Raw genomic sequence first — 26465 nt, 5'->3', positions numbered from 1 at the left:
TATGTTCACCAGTTGTAATGAAGGGTAAGACAAGGGATAGGTTGGCCATGGGGAGGTGTAATTATAAATAGTATCAGTAAATGTCGACGAAGTTTTGCCAGTGACAGCGTTCATAAATTACTGCGGACACATGCATACATTTTCCCATAAACACACTTCCACACACTCCCCTTAAGCTTGGTACTCATCTTGTAGCTGCCCTTTGTACTTTTTCAATCATATCTATGTGTTTTTTCAGTCTTGTGTGTGTGTGTGTGTTTGCTTGGCAACACTGTAGATTACTGTGTGTGTGTGTGTAGCTATATCTCTAACCTAACTCGAGCGGGGAAATCCGACAGCGGCCTGCAGCGTTGCCAATCTGTTCTTTTAGCGCCCAATACGGCGACTTTCGGAGAGAGTCAAGCCGAGGGGTTGCGCTTTTTGCCTTCTGGGAGCGATTTTGGGGATATTTCATTTGAGATAACTGTTCACATAATACTGTTTTGTTGCTGTTTATTTATTTTTTATTTACACATCGAAAAATGTGTCATGTCGGTTTGGTGTCATGAAATGTAAATGAAGTTTATGTCACTTGAAGTTTTGGCAGACGAGGACAAGTAGAGGGAGAAGGAACACGACGAAGTAGGAGGAAGGGCGATTCGGTGGTTCTGTCGCTTTGGTGCTGGCCTCACATTTGGAATTGGAAGACACTCTGAGTGGTGAGTTCGAGCTCCGACTGCCATTGAGTTTGTGGGATGGACGCTTTGAATTGTCCTCTTGTTCACCGTCTGGGGCTGGTATTTCCGTCGATTAAGGAAGCTCTCTAACACCTCTTCCTAAACGATATGTTTATGACACCTTACTGTCCTCTTCTGTGTTATCCCTCTAATATCGCCGCGTTCTGCATAACTAACATACTAAAGGATATCAACCAGCCATATCGAAAATCAAATCGCTAAGGAAGAGATGTTAGGGAGCTTCCTTAATGGACGAGAATACGGGTTCTTCCCTACTCCTAATATCCCTATAGATGTCTGTGTGTGTGGGGGGGGGGGGAGTGGCTGTGGGTGTTGGTGTGTACGCTCATGTCCCCCTAAAAAAACTATCTAATCGACTGCAACAAATTAAAAGTTAGAAAATATGTACAATTTTGGATCTAGGAACAAAATAATGGTCCAAAATAATAAATGAATAAATAAATAAGTGCTGGAATTACATGGTAGAAATATATAAACTTCGCTAATATTAATTATGCCAAATTGTGATGGAAAACTTTGGGCGCTTTAGAGATATTTTGGCTATATTTTTGGTGATTTAGTTCTGATGCAAAACTGGGTGGTTTTGTGCGATACTTTGGCCGATTTAGGGCGATGTTTCTGACGATTTAGTTCTGATGCAAAACGAGCTATTTGGGGCGATGTTTCAAGCGATTTAGTTCTGATGTAAAGCTGGGTTAAATTCGGCTACATGTTGGGCGATATTTGGTGATATTTCGGGCGATGTGTTGGACGGGATTCGGCGCTATTATTATTCAGCCTGAGGGCAGCGCTCCCAAGTGTAGGAAATTATCCCGAGATATGGAACTTTTGAGGAACTTAGGGAATAGTCTGGGGATTTCCAAAAAATTTAGGGAATTCTAGAGATTATTATTATTATTTTTTTTTTTTAATTATTTTTTTTTTTTTTAACACCAGGGATTATTTAGGGAATATGTCCATATGCACTTAAACCGCACCGGCGCCGGGATAAAATACTACACTCAAATATTAACTTTTCACATATCTCGCCTAACCAGTCAACCGTCAAACGTCCACGTAGAAAGTACTCACTGGCTGACAGAACGTCACTCCCCGATTTAAAATCTCAGCCAATGAAAACGCAGGAGTCACGATTGATCCGTTATCAGTGACGATTTGCCCATCGGCTCACTTGCACTGAGTGCCTTCAGCTGAGCAGCTCTTTCTCATCGTCAGTGTTGTATAACGTGTGTGGGCCACGTGGTGAGCTTAGCGTCATTTTTTCATGATATTCTAAGATCTGAGTAATAATTTAGTGCTGATGTCTCAGTTGTGTTGCAGTCATGAATGATGGAGGTGCAAATAGTGACATGAATATGAATAATGTCACGTGTTTATAATATTCAATTCGAGGCTACAGTAGCCACAGCTCCAGCTTCAGCATTTCATTGATTTTTTTTTTTTTTTTCATGAAATAAATATGTTCTAGTGCCTCAGTTTTTGAAGTAAACAGATTTCTAATGTAACTGCATTTTCATGAACCTTTTCTAGCATGCAATGTAATATCTGGTGAAAATTTTTTGGTGAATTTAGACCAAATCTAGGGAAACGTAAGCAGTCTGGGGAAATATGGCAACGGGCAAGTGGGAACCCTGGCTAGAGAGTTGCAACGTTGCCGCAGTCTGTGGCGACGAGGTGGCGGGAAGAAGGGAGGGTGTGGTCAGTGTAGGGGGTGTTGACGGTTATTTACAGTGTGACGTTGCTAAGTTTTCGGTAATTTTCGCTGTTCGCCATTGTGCAAAGGAAAAGTGACAGTTTTCAGCACGAGGACATCATTTAAAAACTTCGCCTTTATAGTTTCAACCCTTTACGTGTTGACCTTGAGGGCTTGTAAAGTGTGAGATAATTTTGTGCTTGCATGTTTCCTGTACATTATTTTTCTTCAGTTTAATAGTTTTTCGAAGTGGAGGGTTTAATAGCTTTCCTTAACGTCTTCACTCGACGTGCTAGAGAGGGATGCCTGCACGTGGTGGCACCGATATGACTGGGTGGTGGAGCTGCCCCGCGATACAAGCGTCACTCTCTCCTCTCCCTGTCCCCATCAGGAGGATTTGGGGCCACAGAAGTGTAGCCTTAGCCTGCAGTCCACCGGGTCCACGTCCAGATGAGCAACTTCTGTATTATTATTATTATTAATATTATTATTATTATTATTATTACTACTACTACTACTACTGCTGCTACTACTACTACTACTGCTACTACTACTACTACTACTACTACTACTACCACCATCCCCCCCCACTACTACCACTACTATTATTACTACCACCACCACTATCGCGCCCCATCACAACCACCATTACTACTACTAATACCACCACCACCACTAGTACGCTACTACTACTACTACTGTTATTATTATTATTATTATTATTATTATTATTGTGAAGAAGTGGATACGCCACTGCAGTTTGTAAAGAATTAACTATTTATATTACTTTCAATAACACGCTTATTCATTATATTGACAGCGGAGAGAGAGGGAGGGGTATTGATTTGGTAACACCTCATCCATAACGACTCATTCGGCACATTGTAGGTCGTATTTTAAGTAGCATATTATACTACGTGGCACCTCCTGCCGAGCGATTTGAGCTGAAAAATAATGGGTCGCATTATGGAGGTTAACATTCTCTCTCTCTCTCTCTCTCTCTCTCTCTCTCTCCAAGTTCGCCTGATATTTCACTTCTGCGTGTCACTTTCGTCTAATACTCCGAAAGTAGAGTCTTGGGTCCTAGCATCTTCCTTAGCGATATATTTTTGGACACGGCTGGCTCATATCCATTTGTACGTTATTTATGCAGAGGATGATGATTCAAGAAGGATTTGTACAACTCACGATAGGACAGTAAAGTGTAATAAGTAGAGTACATTGCTCAAGAAACGGTGTTAGGGAGGGAAGTGTAAACATTTCCTTAATGAGATATGGAATCCAGTGGAATAGGAGACGAACTATTATTAATGTTTTTTTGCAATTCACGTGTTTGAGCAAAGACTTGACAACTCGTTCCCTGATACCTCACGAACACACACACACACACACACACCATAAACAAACACAACTAATAACACGTTCGTCACAACTGTAATTTTAAAAGATATTTAAAATTTTGATTATGAGGCAGGTGAGGCCCTACGTGAGTGGGCTGAAACATTCCGAAAACAGGCGACAATTTTAAATCACATGGCTGGTAAGTTCTTGGGAAATTTCAGTCCCTAGGTGAAGAAAGTGCTTCGGACATTCCCGTGATTATGCAGTCATTTGCGGCACCTCAACCATTGTCATCTTATCTTTCGGTTGCCATTTCCGTCCGAGTGGGCATTGATTTTTATTTGAAATATTTATTGTTGTAAATGGTATACAGAGTACTTGTACAACAAAAGAAGGTGGAGAGTCGTGCCACACACCTTCTTCAGCCAATACAGTTGCATCCAGACAGCAGTGGTTATATACAATCGTGGGTGTAGCCACACCGTAGGTTATACATTCGTGGGTGTAGCCACACCGTGGTTATACATTCGTGGGTGTAGCCGCACCGTGGTTATACATTCGTGGGTGTAGCCACACGCCCTTTAATAATATTAGCTACACTATATGTTATAATCTACAAAGGTATTCGTAAGGTGTATTACATCCAGGAGTGTGGCGCAGTATCAGAGGAGTATAGGAATACACTATAGCACGACAGCATCAGCATCAGCCCTAGCCAAAAGTGATAACATAGCATCGCCTCATAAGCGGGTCGCCTGGGGTCGGTGCGTGAAGCCCACAACACCTCCCCCATCACCCCACGCTCTTCGATTCACATCTTCACTGCTTTTAGTTGTCCATATATTTTCTACATGTCCTTCACTGGTACACAGTAGCGTTTTTCTCTTACATTAGTTTGAGTTGTACATATATTAGCGACAATGGCTAGGTAACGATGTTCAAAAGGTAAAAGTACGGTACAAACATAGCTGTGGCCTTCATTCCAGTTTTATCTGGCTAGTTGATACCCGACCCAGGGGGTGTGGCAACAATGTGAGGGGGCGGGGGGGCACCTTGTTCTCGTTATTTCTATTAACGTTTGTTTGGCTACATGTTCTAGGCATTATTCCAGGTTAATGATACATGTCACTATTTGCAGGTATTATATCAGGTGTAATATCACCTTTAGCACCTTTACTCTGCGGTGTGTTGCTAGGCTGCACTGCCAGCAAAAACAACAGCACACACCCTCCACTACCCCACCACCACCTCCAAACCTCCCCCACTCCCCCGGCCGTCTTGGCTGACACAGTTGCCAGACTCGTGAGGCTTTCCCTGCTGCTTCCACTTACGTGTACAAATACTGTAATTACGGAGATAGGAACGAGCCTTTATCTTTTTCTTTTTTTTTGGGGGGGAGGGGGGCTAACTGTCCTGAGAACTGGGATGGCAATTAACTCCTCCAGTTACCCAAGATTTGCAATGGTGTAAATTTAGCCTCGTCGGTTACAGAAGCTCCCTAACACATTTTTCTAAGCGATTGATTTTGTTTATTGCACCTTATTCTCATACTCAGTGTTATATAAATCCTTCAAATACCGCCATACTCTGTGTTTATAACATACATAAATGATATTAACCAACATTTTCCAAAAGAAAATCGTTAAGGAAGAGCTGGTAGGGGCTTCCTTAACCGAAGAGAATACAGACCAAGGGCTCGTATTCTCGTTGGTAAGCTCCCTAACTCCTCTTCATTAGCTATTTACTGTATTTTCAGATATGGCCGGTTAATATCCTTTTGTATGTTATTTATGCACATTATTTATTTATTTATTTTTATGCTAGGAAGAAGGAACCAAAGGTCATGAGCCCGCAATAACTGTTCCTTCAAAGAGAAAAACAAAATACAAGAGTCAAATTCAAGATCCGATAATTTCGAGATGCCTGGAAACACTGCGTTTGAAAGACTGGAGATCGTAGGAAGCAGGAAATACAGACAGAGGGAGACAGTTCCAGAGTTGACCTGTTGCATATATGAAGGACTAGAAGTAACAGTTAACTCATGCATTAGAGAGTTAGACAGAAAAGGGATGAGAGTTTGCTGCTAGACGGGTGCTATGCGCCCGTCGTAGAGGTGGAAGAATGCAAGCAGACAGTTCAGAGGAGCAGTGACCATTGAAGTAGCGATAGAAAAGAGATAAAGATGCAACAGTGCGGCAAAGAGACAGAGGTTGAAAGGAGCCAGTAAGAGAAGGAGAGTTAATGAGACGAAAAGCCTTTGACTCCACCGTATTGAGATGAGGTGTATGTGGGGAACCTCTCCACACGTGCGAGTTGTACTTCACACAGGGGCGGATAAAACCCATGTATAGAGTCAACAATTGTGCTGGGACAAGAAGGAACGGAGTGAGCTTAGCACACCTAAACTCTTGCATGCAGATTTTACAAGAGATATAATCTCCTCCATCCTTTTTCCCATCCATCCTCTTCTGTTTTTCTTTCCTTCATTCTTTCCTTGTCCTTCTGCCTATGGGTGACTTTACACTCCCTCTTATGTCTTTCCTTCATTCTTTCCTCTTCCTTCTGCCTGTGGGTGACTCTACACTGAGTGACAAGCCAAATGGTTTCCTTTTCACCAGGAAACCATTTACTATGCTGGGTGGTAACCATATAACCCAATTTTGGCACCTGGTGGTTTATTGGGTAATTATTGCGCTCCAGTCGGATTGAGCCTAAAGGTTTATATCCAAGAAATGGTTGGGGTTGATTCCTCATGTAATATCACTCAGGGATGAGTGAGGCTGGTCACTCATCTTAAATGTCGGAACCAACTGCCTAGCTCCGGGCTCCTACGCTCCTCATCGAACAATGTAGGATTGGATGATGGATGGATGGATGTAATATGATCTCTCCAAGATAAGTCCCGATTGAATGAAACCCCAAGCATGTTCAAGGATAATGCAGAATTAAGCTGAATATTATTAAACATTATTGGGTACACCTGTGGAAGATTTTGTCAGGTTAATAGGTGTAAGAATGAGTCTTTGATGCATTAAAAACAACAAGATTATTTTTACCCCACTCAGAGATACGAGCCAAGTCAGACATAAGGTGTGCCATAGCCTCATCCCTTGTTTGTTGAAGTAACTGTTGAGATGGATGTCGCAGGAACCAAATGGAAAGGTGAAGAGTGGAGTCATCAGTGTACGAGTGGATAGGGTTAGATGTACAGCACAGAAGATCATTGATGAATAATAGGAAGAGAGTTGGTGATAGGACAGAGCCCTGAGGAACACCATTGTTGACAGATCTAGAAGAACAATGGCCGTCAACAACAGCGCCTATAGAACGACCAGAAAGGAAGCTAGAGATGAAGGCAGAGATAGAAGGATAGAAACCATAAGAGGGCAGTTTGGAAATTAAAGATTTATGCCAATTCGATCGAAAGCCTTTGATATGCCAAGTGCAATGGCAAAGCTTTCGCCAAAGTTCTGAAAGGACGATGACCAGGTGTCTGAAAGGTAGGTGAGAAGATCGCCAGTGGAGCGTCCCTGACGGAACCCATACTGACGATCAGAAAGAATATTGTGATAGGAAAGATGCTTTAAAATTTTTCGTTTAAGAATTGACTCAAAAACTTTTGAGTTAAAGGATGTTAAAGCAATTGCACTATAGTTAGAGGGCTGGGAATTGTCACCTCTCTTTGGGACTGGCTGAATGAGAGCCAGGCGGTGGCTCAATCGGTAGAGAGGTGGCCTGCAGTCCTAGTGGACCCAGGTTCGAATCCCGGCTGGGGCAGGGAACAGTTTGATTTGAATTATATTAAATCAGGCTTTACTGATCTACCAGAAGACCCACCGACATGTCGTAAAAGTACCCCCGCTAATACCAATACACCAGTTCTGTATGAGACAGCCCTAGCATGTATTCAATATGGACGGTGGGTGTTAGCGCTGAAGTGGTGACATGTAGAGGTGTATGGTAATGTAGGAGGACTGCTGGGCCTTGATAGCAGCGTGTGAAGCCTATGCCCAGAGTCGGACAAAAAAAAAAAAAAAACATCCAGCAAGAAGGAAAGGTACAAGTTGTCAGACAAAGGCGGAAGAGTTTGCCTAGGCAGGGTGTAAGCACAGAAGCACAGTTCTTGAGAACAATCAGGCCCAAATGCCTTGTTACTATTAAGGCCTGTGATGGTAGAAAATACATCAGCTGAAGAAATTTTAATGTCAGTCATGAGGAAGTCAGAGGGGGGAAGTGATGGAGGAACAGCACTGAGATCGTCCAAGGTGGAATTGGAGGAGTAAGTCTGAGTGAAGAGGTCTGCTTTATCAGTAGAAGAAATAGCTACAGAGCCATCAGAGTAGAAAAGAGGAGAGAAGGATGATGAGATAAAATTGTTAGAAAGGTTTTTGGCGAGGTGCCAGAAGGAGTGGGAAGAATTTGAGTTGGAAAGTTGAGAGCTTTTAGTATGAATGAAATTATTTTAAGCAGAGCGAATAACAGCACGATTCCGGGCAGAAAGGTAAAAATGATGTGATTCAGGGGTGGGTTGGCTCCGGTACCTATTATAGGCCCTCTCCTTGTTGCAGACAGCTAGAGAACAAGTGTGATTTAACCAAGGCTTTCTTGCATTAGTCAAAGGATATGAGAAAGGAATGTATGCTTCCATGCCCGAGAGAGTAACCTCCGTAATGCGCAAGGCACACTCAGATGGCTCTCGGCCATGGAAACAATAATCATTCCAGGGAAAATAAAAGAACCTCCCAATCCGCAGCTCCAAAATGCCACAGTCGACTTTTCTTTGGAGGTCCGCGGGCCGTACTGGAGCATTAGGATAGGTTACGGTGATAAGGTTATGATTGGAGGAGCCCAGAGGAAAGAAGAGATTAAGAGTGTAAGCAGAAGGATTAGTTGTAAGGAAGAGGTCAGGTATATTGGAGCTCTTTCCAAGGCGGTCAGGGATACGGGTAGGAAGGATGCTGTACAAGCTGCACTAGGTCATTAAGGATAGAAAAGATGTAGGCTTGCTCACCAGGTGGATCAGTGAAAAGAGAGGAGACCCAGTGGTGGTGGTGAACATTGAAATCTCCTAGAATGGAGATTTCAGAGAAAGGAGAAATGGATAGAATGTGTTCCATTGCAGAAGTAAGATAGTCGAAGAATTTTTGATAGTCAGTAGAATTAGGAGATAAGTAAATAGTGCAGATACATTTAGTTAGAGAATGACAGGAAAGCCGAAGCAGAGTGTAGAGAATTCAGAAAAATCAAGTTCAGGAACATGAGAGCAAGATAAGTCGTTCCGTATATATACACAACAGCCACCTTTGGGTTTGAAATGAGTGTAGAGAAAGTACGAGGATACAGAAAAGGGTTTGCTGTCAGTTGCCTCAGACAGCTGAGTCTCAGTTAGAAAAAGGTGAGGTTTAGAGAAGAGGTAGTGCTCAACAGAGTGAAAGTTAGGGGAAGGGCCACGAATATTGCAGAAATGAAGTGAGTCAGAGAGTGGTTCCAGGCAGCTCAAGTCGACACCGGGAGAGGGGCGGAAGATGGGGGCATTTATGGTCTCCCCACCCCCCGGGGACTCCGAGGCTGTGTTGTGTAGCCATGATTTTTTTTTTTTTTAAATTTTGGAAAAGCTAGTGTAGTGGGTACCGTGCATGTAGTTTGGTGTAGATACTTAGAAAAACTTGTATTGGAGAGCATCCTGGCCTACTCTCTGTGTTGCTGAGACAATGAAAAAGTTCAGCAAAGGGGGATGGTCAGGAACTACTGCGGGCTGATGAAACGGGAGCTCCAGTATGGCGATATAAGCAAAATAAATTGCTTGAAAAAAGTGTTAGGGAGCTTTTTCAACCGACGACAATACGGACCATAGACTGCAGCCCGTGACACCATATGTAGTCTGCTGTTCTGATGGCCTGTGTATCGACCCTACCCTCAGGCACTAAGTGGGAATTAGGTTGTATTGCGAATCATTCTCTCTCTCTCTCTCTCTCTCTCTCTCTCTCTCTCTCTCTCTCTCTCTCTCTCTCAGTCTGTTCAGTATCAGCAATATATACCTAATAAGAGAAAGATTTCGCGAGGTCTCTACGTCACATAGAATACGAGAGAGAGAGACAGAGACAGAAAGAGAGAGAGAGAGAGAGATGTACGATATCCAAAGTATGACCCGTTAATTTCAAAATAAATCGCTAACCAAGAGGAGCTACGTGGTCTACAATGCCACTTTAAATAAAATCTATAATATGGAAAGTAAATCGCAAGGAAGAAGAATTACGACATCAGTATTGCGAAGAATGCGACCCGTATGCTTATTTAATTGGCATCAGTAGCATAGACGAGGGTACTGAGGTCCTCTAGAATAAATCGCTCAAGAAGAGGTGTTAGGGAATCAGTACTACCTAGAAAGCCACTCGTAGCACGGTAATTAACACTAAATGATCCGGTTAAGCCTATATTGATCACGCCCTCTTTCCTCTCTACCTAACTCCTTTCATCCTATCTTGGCCTAGATTTTCGCCCTTTTTTAGCAGGTGTGTGAAAGCAGAATTAAATTACCTATATGCCCATATTGGCCAACTTTAAACACTCCATTTTTCTTTTAACAGGGTGTATTGTCCTTGCCCTCCTCCATCTCCGTCACCATGACTGCTCCTCTCACATCCGCTGCCTTCCTCCTGGGTAAGTAGGAAAACCTTCAGAAAGCAACGTTTGGCAATATTATATGAAGTGAAGTTTAATTATGGCAGAGGAGAGATACAAGAAAAGGAGAGAGAGAGAGAGAGAGAGAGAGAGAGAGAGAGAGAGAATGGAGCACAAGGGTTTGAGAGTAAATGTGGATAAAACAAAAGTGATATCTAGGGCTGATGACAGTAATGTCAAAGAAGAGGGATAGTGGCCATGTGCAGTATGCCACAAGGTTGTGGGCAGTAACTACGTCATGTGCAGTGTCTGTGATAAGTGGGTGCATGAGAGATGTACTGGTATTAGAGGTAGACTGCATGATAATTTCATGTGTGCAGTGTGTCGGGGAGAGCAGATGGAGATTGACAGGCGTCAAAGGACTGAACTTGCTGGTGAGTCATTTGAGTGTTTTTTTTTTTTTTTTTTTTTCCAAGGAAGAAAGAACGAAAGGCCTGGAGCCCGCAAACCGTTCATTCCAAGAAAAAAAATACAAAAGAGAGCCAGATTCAAGATCTGTTCCATGTGGAAGAGTTTTGTTACTTGGGAGACGTGCTGGAGGTGGGACAGTAGCTAGCTAGAGTGAGGAGTAATTGGCGGAAATTCAGGGAGTTATTTCTCATGACCTTGAGAGGGCTTTCCCTCCGTGCTAAGAAATCTTTGTATGCAGCATGTGTTAATAGTGTAATGCTGTATGGTAGTGAGACCTTGGTAGTACAGGAAGAGGATATTCGTACGCTCAAACGGACAGAATGACAGTGATTAGGTGGATATGTCGTGCGTCCATGAATGCGAGGCCTGGGGAGGTTGGGGGGGGGGGTGTAGGTTAAGATTGCGAATGAAGAGTTGAGAGGAAGGATTGGACGAACATATTGGTGTTATGATGATGATGGGTATGTTGAGATGGTCTGGGTATGTTTGGTGCGATGGTGAGAAACGTGAATGTTTGGGGTAGGGTTGCAAAAGGCAAACCGAAAAAGACCTGAGACGAGGTCATAGAGTGTGATCTCAGGGATAAAGGACTAAATAGGGAGGCTGCCAGAGACCGAAGAGAGTGGAGAGCCGCAATTAGGTGACCAAGACCAACGCAAACAACCGTTCGATACATTGATGATGATGGTGACGATACTGGTGAAGAAGACAAAGCGCTTTTATTGTAGGCTATGTATTCGACACTGGATGGTGATGATGATAATGATCATGATGTTGATAATGATGAAAGCAACAGCGCACTTTAATTTCAGGTTATGCTGTGGTGTGTTCGGCATTGGATGTGGGCCCAGTTCGGCTCTTCAACAACAGAACCTACATTACCTACAAAGCCGACCCCAAGCCAGGGACTAACATCCTCGAGTGTCCCTATACGCTGGCAGATAACGAAGTGGTGGCTAAAGTTTCGTGGAGTCTTTGGCGGGGCTATCAGAAGGTGGGAACATTTGAATGGCAACCCGAAGCTACGAGTGAAGGTACAGGGGCTTCAAATCGTCAGTCTTGATATTTTTTTTTACAAATTTGGTTAGATTAGATTGGGCTTTTGAACCGGAGTGTTTATACATTAACTTGGCCCAGATTATCGTCCTTTTGGAACTTCTTTCCCGTAGCTTAGTGAGGGATTAAGACAATACAGTGGTGAAATGGCAGTCTTAGGTCAGGTTAAAGTAAACAGAGGATAGTTAAAGACTAAAAATAAGTACATAAATTACGAAACGCCTCTACTTAAGTAGATAATATCTGGTAACAAAAGAGAATAAGCCATTAAAGTAAATCAGCTTGTTCGTAGTTACTAACGTTGTTACGAGACCCTTGTGGTGATTTAGAGGGACGCCTTCATGTGGTGGCACTGATGTAACACGGTGGCTCCACTACCCGGTTATACAAACGTCCCTCAGTTCCCTCCCTATCCCCCAAAAGGAAGATGGTGGACTGCAGGAGGACAACTTCAGCTTGCACTCCACTGGGTTCACATTTCAGATGAACCTGGGACTACAACAACAGTACTACTACTACTACTACTACTACTACTATGACTGCTACCACCACCACCACCACCACTACTACTACTACTACTACTACTACTACTACTACTATTGCTACCCAAACACTCACCCACTGCATTACAATGAGGCTTTCATCTCTCTCTCTCTCTCTCTCTCTCTCTCTCTCTCTCTCTCTCTCTCTCTCTTCGTAGCATAGAGATTAAAAATTCCCCCTTTTTACCCTCAGCAACTGGAAAACTCAGAGATGCTGTCAATTTAACCCGAGATGACGAATCGCTGGAATTGACAACACTGAGCTACGACCTGGCTGGGTACTACTCCTGCGCCGTCACCCTCACCGGCGGAGAGAGAGAGGAAAATGAGAAATGGCAGCTTCTCATCGTTGGTAAGTCATGCATTTCAAATTTAAATATAATCTCTGAAAATTAATCTAGCCAAAAACGTGAAGAGGAAATTGAAAACTGGGTAACTTCTCATGTTGTCAAGTCATGCGTTTCAAACTTAAATATACAGAGAGCTTTAGTGAGTGGAAAAGGTACTGTTGCAGATCTAATAAGTGAGAATGAGTTACCAGTCAGAAAATGTGATTTCATGAACCTCGCGTCTGCATGCCTAAGATTTGGCACCTTTCAATTCAATAATGAAGAATAGCGTCAACACGAGGGCATGGCAGTTGGCTCAGTACTTGGTCTAGTGATGGGGTCTAGTGATGGCGTTAGGTCTAGCTCGGGGGAATAATAATAAAAAAATTCAGTGATGGCGATTGGCGTCCCTTTATATGGAAACACGAGAAAACGATAAGTACCTCAGTTTCGTGTCTTAATCAACGAAATACAAGTGATCACGCATGGGAACATTAACATCACTCTTGCTGGGAAAATGAAACCACGTCAGTGAGAAAATACAGTTCACCGTAGAAGATGATAGCAGTGGAAAAATACTGTTCCCAGATGCACTATTATTAAGATCTGAAAGTGAAGCAAAATTTATAGTATACAGGACACCAACCAACAAAGATGACTTAATTATTTCAGTGTCCATGATGCCAGGGCCAAGTCTGGGGTAGGAATTGTGTGTATCTTAGGGCCAAGTCTGAGGTAGGAATTGTGTGTATCTTAGGGCCAAGTCTGGTGTAGGGATTGAATAGTATCTGGGGTAGGGATTGAGTGTATCATAGGGCTAGATGTTTAAGGAATGTGTTTGAAAAATTAGGGTGACGGGTCTTTTAATCTCATTAAGAGAAAGAAAGCTTATGGAATCAAAGGGCAAGTGTGGAAAAGAAAGAAGTGGAATACAGAACAGTACCCAATTCTGACCTAATTATAGGTCTTGAGATAATATTACGCCTACCAACATCAACATTATAAATTCAGAGGGCAAAAATATCAACCACCTTATAAGAAAGAAAGGAAAAGCCTCCTCCAGTGAGAAAAGTGTAGAGTATTGAATTCCGCGTGGTGGTTGTAATCTATGGTACTATGGAGACACAAGCAGGGGGTCTTCGTGTGTGTGTGTGTGTGTGTGTGTGTGTGTGTGTGTGTGTGTGTGTGTCTTTCTCTAGATACCAGGTTAAAAGAACACAGAGCACATATAAAATATCGCACAACTAGCACCCTGGTTAACCATATAGACGATAAAGGCCACCTACCGAGATGGAAAGATGCAGTAGTGCTGGAAAGGGGTGTAGCTAGAACACAGAAAAGTTTTGGAGGCTCTGTACATAACCACAAACAACAACAAACGGACAGGTGACATGATTTAGTTACACATGGGAGCCCAAGTTGACAGGTTCGAGAAAGGAAGAGAATGGATCAATCAGTTTCCCGCAGGTCGTAAGGTCAGGTCAGCCCAAGTGAAATAATTCCCCTAAAGAAGCCTTTGGGTGAAGCCGGCCAGAAATAAATCTGTCTCAGTCTCGCGTTTCCCATCACACACTTGTCATAACTTTTTTTTTTTTTTTTTTTTTAACGCTTTACCAGACATCACACCAGCACACTGCATTTCCAGGTGCTACTGCAACAAATGAGAGTGCATGTCCGTGAGCAGTTTCGAATACTATATCGTTTTCCTTGGTCCTGGTCACGAAGAAGTGCTATGGAAAAGATGTAGGGGCTTAGTATTGTTTTATTCGGCCATTGAGTTAAAATAAGCTAAAATTCCTGGCAAGTTAGAGTGAAAGAACCATAGGCGTGCAGAACTGTTAAAATTTTTATTTTTGATGCTTTTCCAGACAGAACATCAGGGCACCAGAGTTCCAAGAACTACGCAAACAAAGCGGAGTGCATGTACGTTAGCGGTTTCGAATACCCTGCCATTTTCCCGCCACCCACAGCACGCGCCGGCATGTACGCTAATTCGCGAGGGGGATTTTACGACGAAGTGAAGGATTCGCAGTGGAAAAAGACCGTATATGCAAACAAGTCGACTGCTTACGCTTATGATGATATTAATTTTAAGGTGAGTTAGTGTTGTTATGATTATTATTATTGTTGTTGTTGTTGTTGTTGTTGCTGTTATTGTTATTGTTGTTGATGATGATGAAGGATACGGGGGCATTAATCTCACGGTTTCAGGCAGACTAAATAGCTAAAGAAGAGGCACTTGGAATCCTCACAAGAGTACAGGGGACAAAAATCTCACGCCGTAGTTTGAGGCAAGAATAAATTTTTATGGAGAAGGTCTTAGGCTGGCTAGACGTGCTCAGATTTTTGCTCCAGTTAGGCAGGCCAAAACTGCACAGTTAAAACGAAACGTGTGAATGAGGAATTATCTACACAGATTTAACTGTGCAAATCAAAGTCCTGGCCTGAACGATATCCGTCAATGACAGAAAACTTAACTGCGCAGATTTGAACTGCACCGTTGAACTGGAGCGTCTGTCTATCTATCTATTGCCAGACGCCTTAATCCTGTAATGGGTGGTCACAAAAAAATCTCCTCCATGTCGCCCAGTCACCCGCCATTTCACTGCCCTGCTCCCAGCTCACACACCCCTCTCTCATATACCTCTCCACTCCATCTCATCCTTGGCCTCCCCCTTCCCTCCCCCCCTCCACCTCACTCACATACACTCTGCTCGTTAGTCTCTGACTCTCCATCCTGTCCACATGGCCAAACCACCTCAGTGTGTTTCTTCTAACGCTTCCTATCATATCCACACCCACACCACAACGATCCTTCACTTCCTCATTTGTCAATCTGTCTCTCCATGTGACTCACGTGCTCCTCTCAAATAACTCATTTCCACAGCCCTCACTCTTGACTTCTGTCCCTCCAACAGTGTCCAAGCTTCACTTCCATACATTAGAGTTGGTATCACAATACTGTCATATAGTAATGTTTTCACTTCCATGCTCATTTCCCTGTTTCTTATCAACGCTTTCAAGGAACCAGCAACCCTTCTTCCTTGTTCCACCCTTTCAAGCACTTCACTCTTTAAACTTCCATCCTTACTCATCACACTACCCAAGTACTTAAATGCACTCACATTTTCCATTTCCTCCTCATCCAGCCTTACTATTCAATCACTGACTTCACCTCTCTCGAAGACCATAACTTTACTCTTCCCTATATTCACGTTTAGATTCCGTTTCTTACACACTCTCCCAAACTCATCCATCAAGCCTTGCAGCTCCCCTTCGTCTTCACATAAGAACACATCTGCAAACAACAGTACAGGGAGTTTCCAAACACTGCCCTCTCTCACTAGGGCCACTCCAACATCCGCTGCCCTACCCTGCATCTCCTTCATAACCGCATCCATGTACAGATATCCATGGAGACATGACATACCTGTTTTAACTGGAGTGCACGGAGACAAATTTGAAAGTTTGCCCAGTCCACATGCGGCGTCAGTTGTGGTAAGGTTTCTGACATGGACAGTTTTTCAAGGGCATTTATGGTGGAATTTATTGAACTATACAGAGCATATTAGTGTTCTCTGGAAAATTAGGAGTAAAAACTACTGTGATAGAGACCAAAAACGATTAGCTTATGAGAAACTCATTGAAAAGATGAAAGAAGTTGATCCAGAGGCTGACAGAGATATAGTTGTGAAAAAAAATAAACAACCTAAGAAGTGCCTACAGAGAGGAACTAAAGAAATTGTCAGATTCTAATAAGTCTGAGGCAAGTGCTGACAATATACTGTATAAACTACCAGGCTGTGGTACTTTAACCTGCACAGCCCTGGATACGTGAATAAACTATATATCCTGACATTTTGTCATGGTTAGTCCTGGAGACGTGAATTAACGTCCTGCAATTGCAAACTCTGTCACAGCCACATTTTTCAAGGAACCAGCAACCTGCACGCATGGCAGACATTCCTTTACCTGCCACCAGACAGCGACCCAAGTTAACCCCACATGACCCGCGCGGGGTGCACGCTCGTCACTCTGTTACCTGCACTGACCAGAGACGGACATGGCATGCCGAGGTCTTTCTGACAAGGCTATACAAACTCTACTGGACACCTTTATAGGTAGTAGTGATTCCCCACTTGATGACAATGTCCAAGACAAAGGTTACATGCTGCCTGAGGAAGTATCCAGTAGTAGTGATGAGGAGGTGCCTTCCCCAAGAAAGGTGAAATATTTGGGGTACCACAGGGCTAGGGAAGGACCTCCCACACCCCATGCACGTTCACAAGACTCTCTCCTGCTTCAAAACGAAGATGCGAGTGATGACGAGGACGAGGAGGAAGGATGTCGTAAGCATTCCTGGTTGGGAAAAGAAAGGATTTCCCCATGGGGAGGTGGCAAATGAGTCCCCAGAAGTGTAAAGTCAACCCTTATTTCTATGTTTGGGGAAAATGAAAGTGTTGGGGGAAAGGTGGGTAGTGAAAGTGAGTGTTGGGGGCAGGCAGATGGGAGAAAGTGAGAGCGGTTGGGGAAGGCAGGCCGCACCTGGGCGACCACGTGGGGAGAAACCATAGCCCAGCACCTCATACGGTGACCCCAGCACATCCCACGTTCAGCCACTTCCATTCTTCTCCCCAGTTTCTTCCCGCGCTTCCTCCCAACAACCGTGAGCGGTGAGGAGGGGAAGCAAAAGGAAGGGAGAGAGGAAGGGGAAGGGAAAAGGGAGAGGGAAGAAGAGTGCAAATGGGGAAGGACGCCACTCTCCACCTCCCCAACCTGCACCACCACCATCCCCTCCCCAACCTTCTCCCCACTACAGTGAGGGGGGCGTTGGAGAAGACGATGAAGAAGACGTGTCCTGGGTCTGGGAAGATGGGAATGATTTTGTTCACATCAATCACCCCTTCATGGAGCCTTGGAGGTCAGGCTACACTCTACCTGGCGTGAATGCTGGCCCCTGTAGGTGGGATTTTTTCCATCTATTTTTTAACCCTGAGTTTGTGGAGGAGATTTGAGTACAAACACCTACCAACAAAGTCAGGTGCAAGCCAGTGAGCGTGAAGGGACCCAGAGCTAGCACAGCAAGCAGTATGATTATCCAGTAAGTGCAGGTGAGATATAACTATTTTTGGCCCTGGTGCTTTTGATGGGTATTGTGAAAAAAAAATAAATCGAGGCATACTGGACTATGAACCTATTAGTCAGCACACCATTATTTCATAAGGTAATGGGTCATAACAGGTTTCAGCAAATAATGAGCTGCCTCCACTTTTACGATGCTGATCGCCCAAGCAACGTAAATAACACAGATAAAATGAGGATACGTATGGTTTTCGATCATCTTGTGGAAAAGTTCAGCTCCTCATTTTACCCATTCAGAGACCTTGTCATAGACGAGAGTGTCGTATTGTGGAGAGGGAACATTTCCTTCAAACAATATATACCCAACAAAAGACACTGTTTCGGGTTCAAGATCTCTGTGATGTGTGATTGTTAGACTGGTTATGTGCAAGACATAGTTTTGTACACAGGCACACAGACAGACATCATAAAAGATCGAAGTATAGGACTCTCAGGGGCCATGGTGAAAGCAATGATCGAGCAGTACCGTCATCTTTGTCACGTCTTGCAGCTTGGCAACTGGTACACTGGCCCTCTTCTCGCTCATTACCTCCACCTTCAGGAGACTGGAATGTGCGGAACCATCAAGAGGAACCGTCGCCACATGCCGAGGATGGAGAGGAAGCTCGAGAAGAAGGAGGTGGTCTTCAAGGCAAATAATATCCTTGCCACTGCCTGGAACCGCAATCAAGAAGTCTTCCTCCTGTCCACTGTACACCGCCCCCTGGTTCACCACACGGAGTCCATTAATTACAGTACCGAGAAGAGACACCACGTTTGGAAACCGGAGTCAGTCATGGCATATAACATCAACATGAGGCTGGTTGATCAATCTGACTCCATGATTTCAAGCGTGGATTGTGCCAGGATGACGATGAAGTGGTACAAAAAAGCATTCTTTCACCTGCTCGACATAACCGTCCTCAATGCGCACTATCTCCACCCAATGACCACGAACATCTCGGAGACCTTCGAGGGGTGTGTGAGGGAACTGGCAAGGGAGATAACTGCAAAGTATGCTGAGGACACACCCCACCATTGCCACCGCACACACACCGTCGCAGAGACTCCCATGCGACTCTCAGGACGTCACTTCCCCGAACCCATTCCCCCAACACTGACCCGTGCTTAACCACAGCATAAGTGCTGTGTGTGCAGGTACTCTAAATCAAGGCCAACATGTCAGAGAAAAGACATGAGATACCAGTGTGTTGAGTGCGATGTAGGACTATGCTTACATCCCTTTTTCAAAGAGTACCACACCCTTCAGCACTACTAATAATGTGTGTAGTTGCACTATATGACACTGTAAATAATTGTAATTCATTGTAAATATATTCTAGGGGTTGTGTAAAGTTAGAAACAGTAGAGTGCAAGTGGAAAAGAGACACACACAGTCAGTGCAGTGAGCGATCTCTGTTTCAAAGAGTACCACAGCCTTCAGCACTACTAATAAAGATGTGTGTAGTTGCGCTATATGACACTGTAAATAATTGTAAATATATTCTAGCGGTTGTGTAAAGTGAGAAACGGTAGATTGTAAGTTGAAAAGACATACACACAGTCAATACAGTGAGCGATCAGTTGCCGATTTCAGTGTGTTCTGTCAGTACAAATATGCTTATATACCCTATAATACTGTATGTAACTTATTATATTCTTGTAAGACTTACCAGTTTCTATGTAATAAACCTCTTTGTATGTTCCTCTAGTAGTTTTAGCATATCTGGTACAGTTACCCACAGCATAGGCAGGGAGCATGAGGGCGCATGGTGGGCCTTCATAGAGAACTCCTTCGCCAAGGAGGTACTAAGAAATCGCATTTCCTGGCCCAGGTGAGGAGTTCAAAGGTTGTTTTCCATTGTTGTTCATCAAAAGCGGAGGTTTTAGGGAAAAAAAAGAAGAAAAAAAAAAACAAGGTCGAAAATTTGCCGGGTCTCGGCTTTTCTAAGGTCCAAAAGTTGCCAGGGCTGTGCTGGTTAACATGCTGAGTTTTTTGATGGACCAAGAGACCCCAAGTGCATCAACCTCAAACTTGGACAGATAGGAGAATCAAGAGGCTCAAGGAAGGTAAATGTTTAATCGACTGCTAATGTTTGCTTTATTCAATGATAATTAGGAGTAACATCAGGTAACACTGTGTAAATTTGCAGATAGTTATAGCCGTTTTTATTCCAGCTGAACATCCAAGATATTTCTCAAAATTCCACAAGTGCAATGACAACAAGGAAGTATTTTAGCTACTTCAGTCCCGAGTAAATTTCTGCAGAATATCTCTCATTATTTACGCTGCTAAATTATATATTTTTCAAGTTGTACCTGTTTACACTCAGTATTAATAGGGTACATTTTTTTTTTCACTGATGTTTCACTTACGGTATATTCATTTACATGAAGAATAGCAGGAGTACCTAATTTTACTAGGTTGAGTAAAATCTCTTATGTTGCAAACAATTTCATACCTAAATAAATACCATACCTTGAAGTATTTCTCTTTTAATACAGTAAAAATAGTTCTGCAAGTCTTACATATAACTTCACTCAGTGCCTGTGATGACATCGCTGCTGTTGTTTACTGGAGGTTGGTACAGGATTTCCCTGTTGCTAAACACCTAAGAGTAGCAGTCAGACGTTCATCGGGAGTAATGGCTTTCTTCATACATGTGTCCTTTCTTTCAATTACAGGAGCAACTGAAGATAAAAGTTATGAATAGTTTTCCTCTGCCATACGAAGGTAATTGCACCAGTTGTCAGTTTCTAGTTTGAATTCTTCATTTGGCTCATGTGAGAAAATTGCCTCCTTTTCAACAGCCAGTTCTTACACAAGGCTTTCATGCATTTCCTCTTTTTTCTCCTGTTTTTATTAGCACACGCTACAGCACCAATGGCCAGAAGCAGGTCTCCATCACTTCCGTCCATCTCGTCTACTGAATAATGTTGACCAAAAACTGTGCTCTGAGGTTACACTGGCGGGATTCAGTTTTAACTGTGCAGTTTTGGCCTGAACAGTTAAACCAGAGCTAAAGACTAATCGTGTGTAGCCGGCCTTAGGGATGATTATTCACTCGGCCCTCTTCCTTCAGATAAGCGAGGATACGCCCTTGGACGCCGAATTTAGGACATATATCGGAGTCACCAAAGATGATGGCACCTACATCAACCTGATGTCTGCTTCAACACAGTATAGCATGTGTAAGTTGGCTCTCTCTCTTTCGCTCTCTCTTATTACATGGAGAAAATTTTGATAGAGTGGTGATAAGAGCTTATGGATGTAGATAGAGTAGTAGTAGTAGTTGTTGTAGCAGTAGTAGTAGTTGTAGAAGTAGTGGGAGTAGAATAGTAGTAGCAGTAGTACAGTAGCAGTAGTAGTAGTAGTGTAGTAGCAATAGTAGCAGTAGTAGTAATAGCAGTAGTAGAAGTATAGTAGCAGTAGTAGTAGAATAATAGTAGCAGTATAGTAGTAGTAGTAGTAGTAGCATCATCATCATCAGCAGCAGCAGTAGTAGTAGTAGTAGTAATAGTGTAGTAGTAGTAGAAGAATAGTAACAGCAGTAGTGTAGTAGTAGTAGTAGTAGTAGTAGTGCCACGTGAAGGCCTCCCTCTCCAGCAGTGGTTTTGACGGGGGGAGGAGGCACAATAGATGAAGAAGATGGATAGGGGTGAGAAAGCATGGTATGGAATTTGATGAGGCAGGATAAATCGCCAAGCAAGAGACATAACGAACTCTCCGAGCCTAAGGTTTATGGTGGTATGTGTGATGAGATAGTGGTGATAAGATGTGGAGCAGGATTGTAATGATGAGGTATGGAAGCTCACTAACACCTTTTCCTAAGCGATTTATTTTGCTTAATATACCCTGCCCTCCTTTTCTGTTATTTAAATCATTGAAATATCACAATACTCTGCATATATACTGTGCAAAATGATATTAACCAGTCTTATCCAAAAATAAATCGCTAATGAAGAGGTGTTAGAGAGCATCCGACGAGAATATGGGTCTTAATGGCTTTGTAGATTCGTAATACCTTTTCCTTCGTGATTGATTTAGAACATTGCACGTCAATAACCTCTTGTACGTTTTTTATTTTATTTTTTTTAATGTAAGAAGGAAGCAAAGGCCAGGAGCCCGCAAGACTGTTCCCTCCAAGAAAAAAACAAGATGACAGAGAGCCAAATTCAAGATCCATTAAATTCATTTCGAGGTCCCTGGACACACTTCGTTTGAAAGACTGGAGGTAATAGGCAGTAGGAAGTGCAGACAAAGGGAGACGGTTCCAGAGCTGACCTGTTGCTTATATGAAGGGCTGGGGGTAACGGTTAACTCTTGCATGTCAATATATAAACGATTTAGGTAATACAAGGTTAAGGTGTAATATGCAGAATAATTCACTGAGGAAGAAGTGCTACGAAGCCGGCTATGTAACTCAGAATACGAAACTACAAGGAATGGTGTCTTTGCAGTTATTGAACGCGGCTGTCCTGAACTGAATCTTGAACGCCACCAAGCAGTGCAGTATCACCGAATGAAAAAGACGTGTCGAAATGAACTCAAACCAAATGTCTTTGGTAAGGCTCGGGTAAGTCTATCTATCTATCTGTCTGTCTGTCTGTCTATCTATCTATCTATCTATCTGTCTGTCTGTCTGTCTATCTATCTATCTATCTATCTGTCTATCTTTATCTGTCAATTACTCTATCTGTCTATCTAGAGCCAGACACCATAATCCCATAAGGGGTAGCCGTTCGTCTTTGAGTTAGTTTTTTTACGGGGAAGGTCACCAACTCTCCTACAACCCACTTGTTGATACGTAGGGAACACGTATGGGTTGATTATATGGTTACCATCCTGCGATGTAAATGGTTTCCCGGCTTACGGGAGAACATAGGGTTGTCACTCAGTGTAAAGCCACTTGAAAAGGAATGAAGAGTAATAAAAAGTGACAGGAAAGATGGGAGAAACAGAAAGAGAGGAGGACAGACACAGAAAAAGAATGCTAAAAGTGAAGGAAGAAGTAGGTAGCACTACATCAAGTTAGTGGATAGTGATGAGAAATGGGAAAAGAGGAAGGCAGACACAGAAAAAGAATGCCAAAGGTGAAGGAAGAAGTAGGCAGCACTAGATCAAATGAGTGGATGATGGTGGGAAATAGGAAGAGAAGAGGGCAAAGAAAAATAATGATAGAGGTGAAGGAAGAAGTAGGCAGCACTGCATCAAGTGAGTGGATGATGGTGAGCAATGGGAAGAGAGGAGGGCAGACAAAAAAAGAATGCAAAAGGTGAAGGAAGAAGTAGGCAGCACTACATCAAGTGAGTGGATGGTGGTGAGAAATAGGAAGAAAGGAGGACAGAGAGACAAAGAACGCTAAAGGTGAAGGAAGAAATAGGCAGCAATATATCAAGTAAAAATGTAAAACCAGTGTGATAGTAATAAGCATAAACAAGAAAAATGTCCTGAGATTGAAGAAATTACAGTGTTAACGTCACATAAGTCATGTTTCATAATGTTTCATGTATGTTATGAAGAATATGTATTACTGTATTGGTGCTGTGATGACAAAGGGTAGATTGAGATGGTTTTCATGGGACTGGAGTGTTTTTGGTGCTGTGATGAGGAGGGGTAGATTAAGATAGTTTGTATGGGACTGGAATGTATTGGTGCTGTGATGAGGAGTGATAAACTGAGATGGTTTGGATGGAACTGGAGTGTATTGGTGCTGCGATGATGCGAGATAAACTGAGATGGTTTGGATGGAACTGGAGTGTATTGGTGCTGCGATGATGAGGGATAAACTGAGATGGTTTGGATGGAACTGGAGTGTATTGGTGCTGCGATGATGAAGGATAAACTGAGATGGTTTGGATGGAACTGGAGTGTATTTGTGCTGTGATGAGGTGGGGTAAACTGAGATGGTTTGGATGGGGCTGGAGTGTATTGGTCCTGTAATGAGGAGGGGTAGATGGAGATGGTTTTCATGGGACTGGAGTATATTGGTGTTGTGATTAGGAGGGGTAGATTGAGATGGTTTCGATGGGACTGAAGTGTATTGGTCCTGTGATGAGGAGGGGTAGATTGAGATGCTTTGGATGGGACTAGAGTGTATTGGTGCTGTGACGAGAAGGGGTAGATTGAGGCAGTCTGTATGGGGACTGGAGTGTATTGGTGCTGTGATGAGGAGGGGTAAACTGAGATGGTGTGGGTGGGACTGGAGTGAATTGGTGCTGTGATGAGGAGGGGTAAACTGAGATGGTTTGGATGGGACTGGAGAGTATTGTTGCTGTGATGGGGTGGGGTAAACTGAGTTGGTATGGATGGAACTGGAACGTATTGGTGCTGTGATGCAGAGAGGTAGACTGAGATGGTTTTTATAGGACTGGAGTGTATTGGTGTGATTAAGAGGGGTAGATTGAGATGGTTGGGTGTGTGGAAATGATGGAGGATGACAATTGGGTGCGGAAAGTGAGAAGTGTGAACGTCGGGGGTAGGGTTGTGAGAGGCAGACCGAAAAAGACCTGTGACGAGGTCATATAGTGTGACTTCAGGGATAAGGGGCTGAATAGTGAGCCTCCCAGAGATTGAGCGGCGTGGAGGAAAAAAGGACTGAATAGGGAGGCTGCCAGAGATTGAGGAACATGGAGAGCCGCCAGTAGGTGACCAAGGCCGATGCATGCATTTTGGAGCCTTTATAAACATTACGGTACAACGATTCCAGGGATTGCCATGAACTAGATGTAATGTTATGAGTACATATAAAGCACTGCTGTACATGTGCTCGCAGGCTGAGGTGAACTGCAAGGAGGGGTTTCGTGCAGAGGGTGATGTAGATGACCTGGTATTTCTCTGCCATCGTTCCAATCTCACGTGGTCACCTGAACCGGAAGCTGATTACCTGGCTACGCTGACGTGTGGTGAGTAGATGCGTGTATTTTAGTTGTTGCAGGAAATGTGTGTGTGTGTGTGTGTGTGTGTGTGTGTGTGTGTGTGTGTGTGTGTGTGTGTGTGTGTGTGGTGATGATGATGATGACGATGATGGTGGTGGTGGTGGTATTGATGATGGTAGAAATGATGATGATAATGATGGTAGTGGTGATGATGGTGATGACGATGTTGGTGGTGGTGGTGGTGGCGATGATGGTGGTGGTTGTTGTATTGATGATGATAGTGATTATAATAATAATGATAGTGATAATAATTCCTAAACTCATTATTTCCCCAACAGTTACTGATGATGGTAATGACGGATCTTTGGCGTCGTTGTCTTCCCTCACCTTACTGCTGCTCTCCCCCACCCTTCTGCACCTACTAAAATAACCCAGCGATCCTACACGTCACACAACTTCACATGCCACCACCTCGACACCAATACCCGGAACAACTTTATATATAACCACTTCGACAGTAATACCCACCTTCCATTGTGCCTTGTGCTGCTGTAAACACACACACACACACACACACACACACACACACACACACACACACACACACACACACACACAGAATCCCTCTCGTTAATATATTGTCTGAATAAATAAGAATACTTTTAATTAAAATGCATGAGTTTAAACAGTACAACCCTGATAACAGACTGTTACTAGTGGCAGGTGATCAATAAACAGAATGGTCGTCACATAATGGGTGTGTATTTTTTAACTGTTATTTGACCGAGTAATTGTACGATATAGATGCAAAATTATGGATCAATACGAACATGGTGGTGGGTGGTGGCGACCATCATTCACTCACTTGATGTAGTGCTGCCTACTTCTTCCTTGATCTTCATTCTTTTCCTGTGTTTATCCTCCTCTCTTCCTTTTTTCCTCTTCTTTTCTGTCGCCCTTTATTACGTTTGTTTTCAGGTGGCATTACATTGAGTGACAACCTTAATGGTTTCCTGTAAGCCAGGAAAACATTTATGGCGCAGGGTGGTAACCATATAACCAACCCACACGTGTTCCCTGTATGTCAGCAAGTGGGTTGGCGGAAGGTTAGTGTCACTCCCTGTAATACAACTAACTCAAAGCCATACGGCCACCCCTTGCGGTATTATGGGATCTGGCTATATTTAGATAGATAGAATATAAATATCATACCAGTACTCAAGGGCATCACGGTTACAGTAAAAAAACATAGTACATAAATCTCCCTTGGTTCGAAGCACGGCAAAGGTACCTTACTGTCAACCTTAGTGTGAAGGGACGGGGCAGTAGGGTGGTGGTAGTGATGGGTTGCTTCCTCGCGCCAGGGGGTAAAAAATACACAATTTATATCCAATATGAAACGATATACGCCATAAGAGGCCACACGCGCTGCTTTAGTATTGGCCATAAATCCAACCCAAAGAAATAATGCATTATGTGGCGGTAAAGTTATTGGCAGACTCGTGGCGGCGCGGCTGTTAGCACATGGAAGCAGCTAATACACTGCAAGCACAAGTAGTGTCACGGAGGTGACGTGGTGTTGATACCAGGTGCAACTTTTATTATTATAATTTTTGTTATTATTATTATTATTATTATTATTATCATTATTATTATTATTATTATTATTATATAT

The 26465-nt window shown here is 43.2% G+C and overlaps 1 protein-coding gene across 3 annotated transcripts; it reads left to right on the top strand.

Moving 5' to 3' along the window:
• The first annotated feature begins 2408 nt into the window (after positions 1–2408).
• Positions 2409–25411, top strand: LOC145405770 (uncharacterized). 3 transcript variants are annotated; one of them, XM_080277002.1, is made up of 9 exons: positions 2409–2435; positions 10359–10431; positions 11676–11897; positions 12655–12813; positions 14659–14885; positions 20995–21103; positions 22373–22488; positions 24688–24817; positions 25129–25411. In XM_080277002.1, the coding sequence occupies exons 2-9, from the start codon at positions 10395–10397 to the stop codon at positions 25218–25220; spliced, it is 1092 nt and encodes a 363-aa protein (XP_080133128.1). In that variant the 5' UTR covers positions 2409–2435; positions 10359–10394; the 3' UTR covers positions 25221–25411. The 3 variants fall into 3 exon arrangements, with proteins under 3 accessions (XP_080133128.1, XP_080133129.1, XP_080133130.1); XM_080277003.1 differs by having other exon boundaries at positions 2422–2489; XM_080277004.1 differs by lacking the exon at positions 2409–2435 and adding an exon at positions 2805–2868.
• Positions 25412–26465: the final 1054 nt, after the last annotated feature.

Source organism: Coenobita brevimanus, chromosome 68 (genome assembly GCF_032717465.1).
Source record: "Coenobita brevimanus isolate Jiangsu-jjx chromosome 68, ASM3271746v2, whole genome shotgun sequence".
NCBI lineage: Eukaryota > Metazoa > Arthropoda > Malacostraca > Decapoda > Coenobitidae > Coenobita > Coenobita brevimanus.
The sequence above is the reverse complement of the archived record's forward strand: the minus strand, read 5'-3'. Positions and strand labels throughout refer to the sequence as shown.

Bases quoted from the DNA above. Each gene is read 5' to 3' on its own strand.
- LOC145405770 (XM_080277002.1), top strand. From the start codon at position 10,395: ATGACTGCTCCTCTCACATCCGCTGCCTTCCTCCTGG. The intron at 12,814-14,658 runs GTAAGTCATGCA...ATGCTTTTCCAG, and splicing joins ATGGCAGCTTCTCATCGTTG to ACAGAACATCAGGGCACCAG. The intron at 24,818-25,128 runs GTGAGTAGATGC...TTTCCCCAACAG, and splicing joins CCTGGCTACGCTGACGTGTG to TTACTGATGATGGTAATGAC.